The 14,430-nt window shown below is 46.2% G+C and overlaps 1 protein-coding gene across 1 annotated transcript in view; it reads right to left on the reverse strand.

The window, feature by feature from the left end:
- The window catches only part of LOC105525454 (E1A-binding protein p400), a 117,650-nt gene that overhangs the window by 90,579 nt on the left and 12,641 nt on the right, over nucleotides 1-14,430 (reverse strand). The window contains exons 2-5 of the mRNA XM_011961086.1: nucleotides 7,382-7,481; nucleotides 5,595-5,702; nucleotides 4,714-5,099; nucleotides 305-598 (exon numbers count right to left, since the gene is read on the reverse strand). Coding sequence (XP_011816476.1) covers nucleotides 305-598; nucleotides 4,714-5,099; nucleotides 5,595-5,702; nucleotides 7,382-7,481 — 888 coding nt within the window. The remainder of the gene's footprint in view (nucleotides 1-304; nucleotides 599-4,713; nucleotides 5,100-5,594; nucleotides 5,703-7,381; nucleotides 7,482-14,430) is intronic.

A 14,430-nucleotide genomic window follows, 5' to 3' on the forward strand; every position in this document is an offset into this window, starting at 1 on the left:
AGGGCCCCAGCATTCAAGCTTGTCCCTCTCAGCCTGACTCCTACACATGACCTCTCCCACCCTCGCCTACTGCCCGTATGAAAGCAGCCCAAGACTGCAGGTTTGATCACAAACACAGACTTCCTCCATGAGTCTGCTTCCAACAAGAAAGGCTAACCCTTGGTTTTCATCTTGTCTCTACTGATTCCCAAGCCATGTTGAATTGACCAGGCATTCAGTTTTACTCTACCACATTCTGGACAATTAAAACTAAATGTGCTTCACCAACTGGAGTACATTTTACAACTTTCTTAAGCATGCTTACCAGAGTTATCTGCTCTGTCAGCGTATCCTGAGAACTGTCTTGGGACGAGGTGGCATTCTGAGCAGGACTCTGTGGTTTGGTGGGGGCAGATGCCACCACCCCGGGGGTCCGGGAAGTGACTGGAGACAGTGCCTTGTTGGTTGCTGAGGAGGGTCTATTTATTGGAGAGGACCGAGCAGGGGAGGGTCCTGGGCCGGAGCCACTCATGGGTGCCAGGGACGAGGTAGAAGAGGTAGGCAGAGGCCGTGGGCAGGGCGGGGCAGGGTCCACAGGGAGCCTTGTCGATGCCACCGTCTAAAGGGCAGAGCACAAGTGGAGCAAAGTGAAGAAAAGATGTCAGGGCAGCCCACGGTGCCAAATACCAGAGCGCCCACAGCATCAGAGACGCACACTGCCAGCACCTTCCACTCCATGACAGCGCGAGCAAACAAATCACATCCACAGCCCAACACTAACATGTCCACGAACAAATAATACATCCCTCTACTTCCACAAAACCAAACAGGAGTTTTCATTATGAACTATCTTTAGGCCATGCCCAGTGGCTCATGCCTGTAATTCCAACACTTTGGGAGGCCGAAGTGGGAGGATCGCTTGAGCCCAGGAGTTTGAGATGAGCCTAGGCGACGAAGCAGGACCCCATCTCTACCAAAAATTTTAAAAATTAGCCAGGTGTGGTGGTGTGCGCCTTTGGTTGCAGCTACACGGGAGGCTGAGGTGGGAGGATTGCTTGAGCCTGAGAGGTTGAGGCTACAGTGAGTCATGTTTGTGCCACTGTACTCCAGCCTGGGCAACAAAGCAAGAATCTGTCTCAAGAAAATATAACATAACATAACGTAACGTAACGTAACATAACATAACATACAAATTCAGTGTGCCTCTCTCATGGCAGATGGGCTAAAAGGGTTAAAAAATCCTCCTCAGGCCAGGCACAGTGACTCACATCTGTAATCCCAGCACTTCTGGTGGCCGAGGTGGGTGGATCACCTGAGGTCAGGAGTTCGAGACCAGCCTGACCAACATGGAGAAACCTCATCTCTACTAAAAATACAAAATTAGCCAGGTGTGGTGGCGCATGCCTATAATCCCAGCTACTCAGGAGGCTGAGGCAGGAGAAGTGCTTGAACCCAAGAGGTGGACGTTGTGGTGAGCTGAGATCGTGTCATTCCGCTCCAGCCTGGGGAACAAGAGCACAACTCTGTCTCAAAAAAAAAGTCCTCCTCTTCGCACCACCTCAACAACAGACTGAACTAAAGTCACAGAGAACTGTTGCTGAGGATAGAGAGCAGGGAAGATGGGCTGAGTGCAGACTCGTACAAGATTCAGCCCGTTCAAAAGCTGAAGGGAGACAAAGAACTGCTAGAACACACTCTCTCTAAGTGACTGTCCCATGGCACGGGTTTCTTTTCTTCACAACTGCAGCACTGTCCCCCGGCTGGCCACAGGCTTTTGGAAATGAAGTTTTATTAGAGCACAGCCACATCCACTTATGTGCTGTCTGTGTGTGGCTGTGTCTTCACTTCTGCCACAGAAACTGAACAGTCCGCAAAGCCAGAACATTCATTACCTGGCCCTTGACTGAGAAAGTGTGCCCATCCTGCTCAACCTAGAAGTAACAGGTTCCTACAGACTTTGTAAAGGCTTCTTTAAAATCATTTTCCAGGCTGGGGTGGTGGCTCACGCCTGTAATCCCAGCATTATGGGAGGCCAAGGGGGTGGATTAGTTGAGATCAGCAGTTTGAGACCAGCCTGGCCAACATGGCAAAAGCTCATCTCTACTAAAATGTAAAAAAAAAAAAAAACAAAAAAATAGTTGCCTAAGCATGCACAAGATATTACATGCATTGTAAAATGATCAGTAAATGATTTCCTGTACCATTGTTCCTAAGGAGATAATACAAAGTTATTTAGAGAGCTAAATTGTGAAATACATCATTTCTCTGCTGGGGAAAAAAAAAACAAAACTAGTAGGGCATGGTGGCGCACACCTGTAGTTCCAGCTATTCAGGAGGCTGAGGCAGAAGTGTTTGAACCCAGGAGGCAGAGGTTGCAGTGAGCCAAGATCGCGCCACTGCACTCCACCCTGAGGGACAGAGTGAGACTCTGACTCAAAAAAAAAAAGATAAAATAAAATCATTTTCCACAGCTGATTTTTTCAGTAATATAGGCAGGTAAATTAAATCTAAGAAAAACCACAGAGCTGCTTTAAGTCAGTATGTGGCTTGATGTGAGGAAGTGTTCAAAATAGAATCATTTCCACAAAAACCTAAAGCAAGCAACGTAAGGCCTAGAAGAGCTCAGCTGCCCCGACATGTGTCGCCTTTCTCAGAGTGGGTGCACAAGGGTTCACTGCAGACTTGCACACAAGGCCCCCAATCACAGCCCCACCAGTCACTGGCTTTTCTGGCCTCCGTTTTTTTAGATCTATAAAATGGAGATAATAAACATTCTACATCATAAGGTTGTCAGGTAAAGGAAACAAATAATGCCAATAAATCGCTCATCACAGTGCTTGACACCACACCTCACAAGTGATGAATAAGTGATAGCTATTATCGTTACTATTATTTCATCGTTATATACTTAAGATTTTGCCATAAATCTCAAACATAAAGAACCTGCAGGCCAGGTGCGGTGGCTCATGCCTGTAATCCCAGCACTTTGGGAGGCCAAAGCTGGCAGATCACCTGAGGTCGGGAGTTCAAGACCAGCCTAACAAATACGGAGAAACCTCGTCTCTACTAAAAACACAAAACTAGCCAGCATGGAGGCACATGCCTGTAATCCTAGCTACTAGGGAGCTGAGGCAGGAGAATCGCTTGAACCCAGGAGGCGGAGGTTGTGGTGAGCCGAGATCGGGCCATTGCACTCCAGCCTGGGTAACAAGAGCGAAACTCTGTCTAAAAAAAAAAAGAAAAGAAAAAGAACTTTTAGCTTGGGCAGCATGGCGAAATCCCGTCTCTACAACAATACAAAAATCAGCCAGGTGTAGTGCTGTGTGCCTGTAGTCCCAGCTATTCAGGGGGCAGAGGCAGGAGGATCATCTAAGCCCAGGAATAGAGGCTGCAGTGAGCAGAGATTGTCCCACTGCATTCCAGCCTGGGTGACAGAGCCAGACCCTGTTTCAAAACAAACAGAAACCCTGAACTCAAAGCCCACCTAGGAAATTCCTTTGTTAGTGAGGGAGAGGGTAAAAGGAAGGGAAGACTCTGCAGTGGGCTCCCCACGCCCTGATGTGCATCAAACAGAACTCAGAGGGCTGAGAGCCCTAGCCCTCCCCGGCCTCCCTGTCAGTGCCCTGTTGACAGCTGGCATCCAGGCTGTGGCATTTCGCTACTCCTTAGAAACCAAAACCAGTTTACTGTGGACATTCCAAAACCGCACTGGGTAAAATTTACCAGTGGGGGAGGAGGGGCATTTTAATTACCTGAAACATGTAACAAGCGGAATCCATAATGCCTTACACATGTGTATCAAGCTGGATCATTAACACCTTACACATGTGTATCAAACTAGATCAGTGACGCCTTACACATGTGTATCAAGCTGGATCAGTAACGCCTTATACACGTTTGCAGACCATAGAGCATCCCAAAAGCAGCAAAGCAGGCACCCAGGGAGCACGTCTGGTGGGTGGTGTGCAGCGTGGTTTTGCACTCACATGGAGCTAAGGTCAAGCCCCACTCGTCACTTCATCACCATGTAACTTGGGGCCAGCCCCAGAACCTCTGAGTATTTGTCTCCACACTAGTAGAATGGGTCGCTGCCACCTACTTGAGAGTTGCTGGGCAGACCATAAGGGATAACTGACACCATGCCCTTCACACAACATGTGGGTGAGTAAGCAGGGGCCCATGGTACTAAGAGTGACAATAATAACAGCTGTCTATTATTATTATTATTTTTTTTTTTTTTTTGAGACAGAGTCTCACTCTGTCACCCAGGCTGGAGTACAATGGTGCAATCTCAGCTCACTGCAACCTTCACCTCCCGGGTTCAAGTGATTCTCCTGCCTAAGCCTTTGAAGCAGCTTGGACTACAGGCACACGCCACCACGCCTGGCTAATTTTTGTATTTTTAGTAGAGACAGGGTTTCACCATGTTGGCCGGGTTGGTCTCAAACTCCTGAGCTCAGGTGATCCACCCACCTCAGCCTCCCAGAGTGCTGGGATTACAGGCGTGAGTCACCAAACCCGGCCCCGTTCTCTATTACTTTAATAAAGATAATATCATAGAGCCAAATAAAACTACAGTGCAAGTACTGAATTAACTAATTGTTCTAAATTGGGGGAGCAAGCTGCTAAGAGAAAATACACAAATTACAGTGTGGTGTGACACCCTGTCTAACACCCAGGCAGCCAGCCAATCCTGCAAACCATTTCCTTTTTTTCCTGTATCTTTTCTCATACCTGTGGCAGGGAGGAAAGCTGAGAGGGCTGCACCTGCACCTTCCCAGGCGTGGGAACGTGGAGGGCCAGTGGTGCAGGCTGCGAGGGAGGGATGGGGAGTTGGCTGCTGGGGGGTGCAGGGATGGGAACATTGGGCTGCTGAGTCTTCACCGGGATTTGGAGCTGTGTCTGGGCCTCCACTGATTGCGGCTGCTGTGCAAACTGCAGCGCAGAGGAGAGGGCTGCGGTGGGAACACCGGCTGGAGGCAGCCTCCCGGGCAGCTGCGGCAGTGGGGTGTGCAAGCTGGCGGCGTTCTGCACGGGAGGCCCCGTGGAGGGGTCGTACTGCTGCTGACTCTGCCTCTGTCCAGTGAGCTGCGCAGCCTGCGGCGTGGGGGGCATTCCTCCTGCAAAATAAGAAAAGCGCCAAGAGCACTGATTCCCAAGTGTGGCAGCTTCTACCAGTGAGTCACAAGGAGACATGTCTGACACCCCGGTGCTTGTCCAAGACCCACCACACTCACACAAGAAGTCGGCCACAACTGAGCACACACAAAAGGAAAGAGAGGCGCTTGACCTTTGCAAGTCAGCATCAAGCAAAACAAGCACCAGATCGCCACGGGGCATCCCCACAACGCAGCACTTGGGAAAAACACAGGAGTAAAAATTGTTGAAAGACACTATGACAAAGCGACGTGTGGCTCCCATTAGTGTGGCAAGAACATGTCTCCAGGGGCTTTGCACACGATACGGGCTGGGACTCAGAGAAATATCTCAATTTCAGGCACCCCACGGCAAACATGCTACCTCCACTGCCCAAGTTTGAGTCTGGTGCTGGTTTCTGGAACCGCAGTGTACCGCCTGCTCCTGATTGGGGAGCTGGCTCTGCTGCTGGGCCTTACCTTGTGCGGTCGGCATTAGCTGCTGGAGAGGAACGCCTGCGTCCGCCCCCGGGTGCTGGAAAACTACCCCTTGGTGACCCACTTCAAGGCGAGGCCTCTTAGACTGCTCTAGAATAATTTTCAAAAAAGGTGCAGTTTGATGTAAAAATAAAACCAGAAAAGTAGTAGAAAAAAACATGTGTGTTTTTATCATCTTTGAACAGGGAGGCCTTTCTATACATTAACTAAAATCCAGAAGCCATAAAAGATAAGGCTGATAAATACAATTTATCATTAAAATGTTGCCAATATAAGAAAAAGGTTCATAACAAGGCCAGGGACAAGCAACAACCTGAGAGGCAACGCGTGCGACGGACAGAGTCGGACTCGCTCAGCACTCGGAAAGCACAAGCACACGAGGAGCACCACAAGCACAGACAAGAGCGTGGAGAGTGGGCAGTGGGGCAGACTCACAGATGCCCAGCACACAGGGAATGAGGCTGCACAGCGTGCTCAAAACTAAAGAAACCCAAATCAGAACAAGGAATTTTTCACCCATCAGAGCAATGAGGATTAAATGACTTATACCTAATAAAACGATCAAAATGTGAAAGAACCAGCAATTGTTGATGGCAGTGAAAACTGGCCCTGTCCTTTTGGTGGGCAACTGAGCACCATCATTACCTAACTACACCTGCGCTTTGAAGTAGCAATTTCATTTCCAGGCGTTTTTCCTTTAGAGATATTGACAGACAGTCGGGTGCGGTGGCTCACGCCTACAATCTCAACACTTTGGGAGGCTAAGGCGAGAAGACTTGAGCCCAGGAGTTCGAGACCAGCCTGGGCAACATAGTGGGACCCTGACTGTAGCCAAAATGCAAAAAGGCTTGCATGGAGCCGGGCGTGGTGGCGGCGCCTGTAGTCCCAGGTACTCAGGAGGCTGAGGCACAAGATTTGCTCGAGGCTGCAGTGAGCCATGATGATGCCATTGCACTCCGGCCTGGGTAAGCCAGATCCTATCTCAAAAAATAAGGAGATACACAGACTGATAAACATGTAGGAAAAAAAAAAACATGAGACTACATGTTCAATCCTCAGTTCACTGTAACAGATAAAATGTGGCACTAACAGATGAACACTGACAAGGATCTGACGGATAAAGAACCAACCATCCCCATGACGGAACAGCACGTGGCACTGAGAGAGGGGTTATGACTTGAAGAGATGGCCTTTCCAGTTCATATTCTTAGACATAACAACGTATATACAATCCGATCGCATCGGAACTTTTTCAAAGTATCACGTATGTAACAACGCTTGTGTATGGAGAGGAAGGTCTGTGAGAGAGAATATGCGAAACATTAGCAGTGGTTACTGCTGTGGCTAGGGAGTGGGCAGGTACCACGCCAGAGGTAGGCTTAAGTTATTATACTCTACTGAACTGTTGAAGTCTTTTATATAAAAATGTATTAAGTTTATTATTTGAAAAAAATCAGCTTAAAAATATGACAGCTTCAGAAAGCAGATGATTTTGTGTTGAGCTACACTGTGGTGACTCAAGAGCCTACAAATGCATACAGAAAATCAACATGGAATATACTTGCTCAACTGAAAAAGTCTTCACCTCAGGACACAGAAAAATTCACATAAATATTGTTCAGCTGATAATCACCATAAGAGAGGTTAATTTTCAAAGTAGGAAGAAATCAAGCTTAGCAACTGCTCTTCAGAAACTCATGGCAACTGTACCTCGGCAGCCCAAGAAGAGGGGGCATTCCGAAGGCCACGCTAGCTGTGCCCTGACATACCTGCCATACCTGTGGAGGGCATCGCCTGCTGCCTCTTAAACAGGTCCGTCTCTACTGTGCTTCCGGCCCCTGCTACCAGGCTCCCTGCGAGGGCTTGCTGCTGGGAAAAAAGATGAAAAAATGAAGGCCATTACAAGAACAAACTCAAACTACCATAATTATCCCAAACATTGACCTCATTCCTTTTTAATAACAGAAATGTTATCTACCCCGTGTGTTTAAATATACATGTGTAATGTATATTTATGTATAATAATTTAAAGTTCTAACTTACCTCTGGAGGAAAAAAGACTTGTAAAAGACATATTATTCTGGTTTTAATGGAATTTCAAATCAATGCAAACCTACAGTCCTTGGGAAACTAACTAGCTTTGCATATTGAATGATAACAAAAGGCCTAATGCTGGGAAACATGAGTTTCAGTTCTGAGACAAAGCTCAGCCGACCCGTCAGTCACACTGCCCAGCATAACTTCACATCCAAAAACACCAAATAATAAAAAGGTTAAATTGCCTTTCCACTGGAAAATGACACTAAAACCCCAATTAATAACTATCTAATTAACCTAGATTTTGTTTGTTTGTTTGTTTTTGAGACAGAGTCTCACTCTGTTGCCCAGGCTGGAGTGCAGTGGCACAATCTCGGCTCACTGCAACCTCTGCCTCTCGGGTTCAAGCCATTCTCCTGCCTCAGCCTCCTGAGTAGCTGGGACTACAGGCGCCTGCCACCACGCCCGGCTAATTTTTTGCATTTTTAGTAGAGACAGAGTTTCATTGTGTTAGCCAGGATAGTCTTGATCTCCTGACTTCGTGATCCACCTGCCTTGGCCTCCCAAAGTGCTGGGATTATAGGCGTGAGCCACCGCACCCAGCCAACTTAGATCTTTAAAATGATATTTTTATAGTTAGCACCCTACTTGAGACATACATATGTGAGATATATAGAGATATAAATAGACAGATGTTATTTAAAATGTTTAAAGTGAAAAAAAGCCATCACCAGGCGTGGTGGCTTACGCCTGCAATCCCAACATTTTGGAAGGCTGAGGTGGGAGGATCGCTTGAGGTCAGGAGTTCAAAACCAGCCTGGGCAACACAACGAGATCCTGTCTCTACAAAAAAATAAAAATTAAAATATTAGCCAGGCATGGTGGCACACGCCTGTAGTCCTAGCTACTCAGGAGTCTTAAGCCCAAGAGTTTGAAGCTGCAGTGATCTAGGACGATGTCACTGCACTCTGCATTCCGGCCTGGACAACAAAGCAAGACCCCATCTTTAAAAAAAATAAAATGAAAGAAGCCAATCTGAAAAGGTGACATGCTACATGATCCTAACTCTATGATGTCTTGGAAAAGGAAACTACAGAGACAACAAAAAGATGAGTGGTGGCCAGGTGCAAAGTGCAGGGAGGAGGTAAACAGGCAGAGAGCAGTGAAACTATAGTACTGTGCTAATGACGAGGCACTGAAGGCTCACCAAGGGCAACAAATGTACCATCTGGAGGGGGACACGGATATAAAGGAGGCTGTGCACATGGGGTTGGCGGCAACGGGGTATGTAAAAAAATCTGTGTTCCTTCCTCTCAATTCTGCTGTGAACCTAAAACTGCTCTTAAAAAATCATGGTTTTTAAAAGTTTACACGGAAAGCTACTGGCATGTTCTCTTATGAAGACAGAAACCAGCCAACTCTTGGTCAGCACGGACTTAACCTTAACCCTCTTCCATCTGGTCACCATCCTCGCAATTCAAGTAAATGCTAAGAACTTAATTACTAGTTGCTAAATCATTCCTTAAATCACTCGAAAATATTCACTCTACTTAGTGAGACATTTTAAACATAAAAGTTACAGATACCTAAGCAAAGTAACTGTTCAGTGAGAGGGAGCTGTTTGAACCAACTGCCACACAAGGCCCACCACGCAGCCACCACCAGCCATGCCACAGACTCTGTATGCACATGGGGAGAGGCTTAGGAGGAGTTACTAAAAGGAAAAATCAGCCCCAATACAGCATATGTAAGAGGAAGGCACTGCCATTTACATTTAACCAAGATGGAAGAGGAAAGATGACGAAAGGGACAGAGGGGATGGACAAAGAGAGGGCAGAAAGAAAGGAAAGAATGCTTTGAAAACAATGGCCTGGCAGTGCTCACCTCTGGGGCAGCATTACAGGTGACACGATTTGTGTGTGTGTGTGTTTCTAAATTTCCCAAATGTTCTATAATGAGCATGTATGACTAATGTAATCAAAAGAAAAGAGTATTTTTTAATAAACAAAACTTGATAAAGGGCTCTGTGTCCAGAAATGGCCAAGTACTTCCTATCGAGTCAAACATAATCCAGGTAACAAGGCTGGGCGCGGTGGCTCACACCTGTAATCCCAGCACTTCGGGAGGTGGAGGCGGGTGGATCACAAGGTCAGGAGATCAAGATCACGGTAAAACCCCATCTCTACTAAAAATACAAAAAAAAAATTAGCCGGGCACGGTAGCAGGCGCCTGTAGTCCCAGCTACTCAAGAGGCTGAGGCAGGAAAATGGCGTGAACCCGGGAGGCAGGGCTTGCAGTGAGCTGAGATTGCACCACTGCACCCCAGCCTGGCGACGGAGCGAGACTCTGTCTCAAAAAAAATAAAATAAAATAAAATAAAATAAACATAATCCACATAAACATAAACTCTAGATGAAACACAAAAAAACATGAAAAGGTAGGCCAGTGATACAGGAAGGGAAATTACACTTGCAAGAAGGGAATGGAACATGGTAAGGTTTCCAGTTTCATGGCATTTGGCAGCCCTAGCCTGTGCTCTATGGAACAGCTCAAACCTAAAGACACATAGCATCTCACGGGCTTGAACAAGAGGACAAAGAACAGGAGACAGTTGGAAAAGGAGGCCCATATTCTCTCCCTAACCTCCACCTAAATCATGTACACAAAAACAGAATCCAAGCGAAGGCCCAAGTACTGAACTGAGTTTTCAGGTGCCTCCTGTCACAAAGGAGAAAGAGTGTGCAGGTTTTTGTTGTTGTTTGGCTTTTTTTTTTTTTTTTTTTTTGAGACGGAGTCTCACTCTGTCGCCCAGGCTGGAGTGCGGTGGTGCGATCTTGCCTCACTGCAACCTCCGCCTCCAGGGTTCACACCATTCTCCTGCCTCAGCCTCCCGAGTAGCTAGGACTACAGGTGTGCCACCACACCCGGCTACTTTTTGTATTTTTAGTAGAGACAGGGTTTCACCATATTGGCCAGGCTGGTCTCGAACTCCTGACCTTGTGGATCCACCCGCCTCAGCCTCCCAAAGTGCTGGGATTACAGGCGTGAGCCACCGCGCCCAGCCAGAGTGTACATTTTTAATTCAATCAAGTTAACTAAGTGTTAAAGCAAATAAATACTTTTCAGAAGAATATAACAGAACCCAGGGTTTCTATATGTCATGCACAATTGTCCAAAATCCAATTCAGACTTACAAAATTACTCCAAAATACAAACAAAAAACACGAACCATACTCAGACACCAACCTCAGGATGACCCACGTACTAGAATAAGCAGGCAAGGATCTTAAAGTGACCTTAATATGTATGTCCAAGGACATAAAGAAAAATATACTGCAATAAAAGACAAGAAGAAATCTTCACAAAAAAAACAGAAACTATTAAAACAAAGAGCCAAATGGAGATTCCAGAAGTGAAAAATACAACATCCGAAATAAAAAAAAAATTCATTGGATAGGCATTAACATCAGTGTGGAGATGTGAAAAAATCAGTCGGGGTGCGGTGGCTCACGCCTGTAATGCCAGCACTTTGGGAGGTCAAGGCGAGAGGACTGCTTGAGGTCAGGAGTTCAAAACCAGCCTGGGCAATCTCCAAAAAACAAACAAAAAAAAATTACATTGACCAGGCACAGTGGCTTATGCTGTATTCCCAGCATTTTGGGAACCTAAGGCGCACAGATCACTTGAGGTCAGGAGTTCAAGACCAGCCTGACCAACATGGCGAAAATTCATCTCTACAAAAATACAAAAATTGGCTAGGAATGGTGGCACAGACCTGTACTCCCAGCTACTTGAGAGGCTGGGATGGGAGGATCAGTTCAGCCCTGGAGGTTGAGGTTGCAGTGAGCCAAGAGAACGCCACCACACTCCAGCCTGGGTGACAGAGCGAGACACTATCTCAAAAAAAAAAAAAAATTTAAAAATCAGTGAGCCTGAAAAAAGATTCTTGAGACAGAAGAACCAAGTGAAGGACCTGACTTCAAGACACACCCCAAGACTCCAGGAACCAGGACAGTGTAGTGCAGTGCCAGCGTAAGGACCAACACACAGATAAACAGAACTGAGCCGTGCACCAAGAATCAGACCCACACTCACAGGATGTCCAAGGCCTCCAAGGCAATCCAATGGGGAAGAGAAAGTCTTTTCAACAAATGGTGCTAGAAAACTGGATGTGTACATGAACACAAGGATAAACTGGACTTCACTAAAATGAGAAACTTCTGCTCAAGAAGCACTGGCAGGAAGGACTGTGCGCCCTGCTGACTGCTCCCCGGCTGCAGCTGACACTCAGGCTGCTTCCCAGAGGACTCAGGACACACGGGTCCTGCTGCCCCTGGGCTCTGAGAAGCTACAGGAACTCCTCCAGGCACAGCAAACTCAAGCCTTGGTTTTCAGAATGATTTTTAGTTTTACATTATTCTGTCTCCATGAAGGTACTATTGGTAAAGATACTCTGGTCTTTTCATTTATTTATTTTTTTTTTTGAGACGGAGTCTCTCTCTGTCGCCCAGGCTGGAGTACAGTGGCACAATCTCTGCTCACTGCAACCTCCGCCTCCAGGGTTCAAGTGATTCTCCTGCCTCAGCCTCTCGAGTAGCTGGAATTACAGGCACCCACCACCATGCCCGGCTAATTTTTTGTATTTTTAGTACAGATGGGGTTTCACTATGTTGACCAGGCTGATCTTGAACTCCTGACCTTGTGATCTGCCCACCTCGGTCTCCCAAACGCTGGGATTACAGAAGATACTCTTGTCTTTAAAATACAACCTTGAATTTGGTCAAAAACCATTACTATAATTCTTTAAAAAAGAGAAATTCTCACAAAGAAAAAACATTCTGAAGGGAATGTAATTCTGGGTGCTCATTTAGGAGAGACAATACCAAAACAGAGCTTATCCACGGAAGATCTACCTTAACCTACAGGGGGTCTAGAAACTACACCAGGAAAACACAGCAGAAAGCAGCTCACAGAACGCCTGCCACCTAAAAGGATAGACTGACGGTATTCTGAAGGTAGAAATTAAGACTAGTAGTAGTTGGCAGCTACCAGGAGGAAAATTTCTGCCCCATTTAAACAAACAAATAAACTGTAAAGTCAGGTGTAGTGGCTCATGCCTGTAATTCCAGCACTTTGAGAGGCTGAGGCGGGAGGACTGCTTCAGCCCAAGAGTTCAAGACTCGCCTGGGCAACAAAGTGAGACCTCCATTTCTACAAAAAAAATTTAAAAACTGGCTGGGCACGGTGGCTCACGCCTGTAATCCCAGCACTTTGGGAGGCTGAGGCAGGTGGATTACCTGAGGTCAGGAGTTTCAGACCATCCTGGCCAACATGGTGAAGCCCCATCTCTACTAAAAATACAAAAATTAGCCGGGCGTGGTGGCACGCGCTTGTAGTCCAGCTACTCGGGAGGCTGAGGCGGGAGAATCACTTGAACCCAGGAGGCAGAGGCTGCAGTGAGCTGAGATCACACCACTGCACTCCAGCCTGATGACAGAGCAAGACTCCGTCTCAAAAAATAAATAAATAAATAAAAATACAAACACACATGTAAGGTAACGAAAGAAACAACAGTTGGGTTAGGATCACAAAACCATAAATACTTACTCATTTTCTCTAACATCATAATCACTGAAAAAAATGCTCCAATCAGGAGGGCTTTGTAAGACATAAATAACCATAATAATATTAGTACTATTTTTTATACTATAACTGCACTCAACACCAACACAAAACCTTCTGGAAACAAAAAGAAATACATGCAATGCTGAGCACTATGGATTTATTTCTGGCGGTTAACTGGCATAGATTAGTTTACTATAAAAATTCTACGATTGGCTGCAAATAATAAAACTCACCCTGAAACTCTGTCTTAAACTTTTTTTATTTTTATTTTTTTTCAGACAGAGTCTCACTCTGTCGCCCAGGCTGAAGCGCAGAGACGCAATATTGGCTCACTACAGCCTCTGCCTCCCGGGTTCAAGGTATTCTCCTGCCCCAGCCTCCACCACACCCAGCAAATTTTTTGTATTTTTGGTAGAGACGGGGTTTTACCATGCTGGCCAGGCTGGTCTCAAACTCCTGGCCTCAAGTGATCTGCCCGCTGTAGCCTCCCAAAGTTTCAACCTTTTTTGGAACGGTTAACAGGGTTTGCAAAAAAAAGCCATAACAAAACTGGGGCCACACTCTAGCAGCACTTTCAGCTAAACACCAAGTGAGTATACAGTGGGTACCACGAAGAGATTTGCGCTCTCCTGATTCACTAGTGTCACTCCTAAGAGTTTTTCTAAATAGAACAGACATAACCTAAGACTAGGAAGTGGTTAGATGAATTACAGGTCCTCAAAATAATGAAGCAGCAGCAGCAGTTAAAATGAGAATTATTAGAAGTCAATAAAATAAAAAGAATTATTTGTTAAATGAAAAAACAAGAAAGTATAAATTCACTTGTTTCAACTAGTATATATGCAATATAACATTAAAAAAATCAGCCAGACATGGTGGCTCAGGCCTGTCATCCCAGCACTTGGGGAGGCCAAGGCAGGTGGATTACTTGAGGTCAGGAGTTCGAGACCAGCCTGGACAACATGGTAAAATCCCGTCTCTACTAAAAGTACAAAAATTAGCTGGGTGTGGTGGTACCTGCCAGCTACCCAGGAAGCTGAGACAGGAGAATCGTTTGAGCCTGGGAGGTAGAGGCTGTAACGAGTCGAGATCGCGCCACTGCACTCCAGCCTGGACAATAGAATGAGACTCTATCTCAAAAAAAAAAAAAAAAAAA

This window comes from Colobus angolensis, unplaced genomic scaffold (assembly GCF_000951035.1).
Source record: "Colobus angolensis palliatus isolate OR3802 unplaced genomic scaffold, Cang.pa_1.0 Scaffold115, whole genome shotgun sequence".
NCBI classification, from domain to species: domain Eukaryota; kingdom Metazoa; phylum Chordata; class Mammalia; order Primates; family Cercopithecidae; genus Colobus; species Colobus angolensis.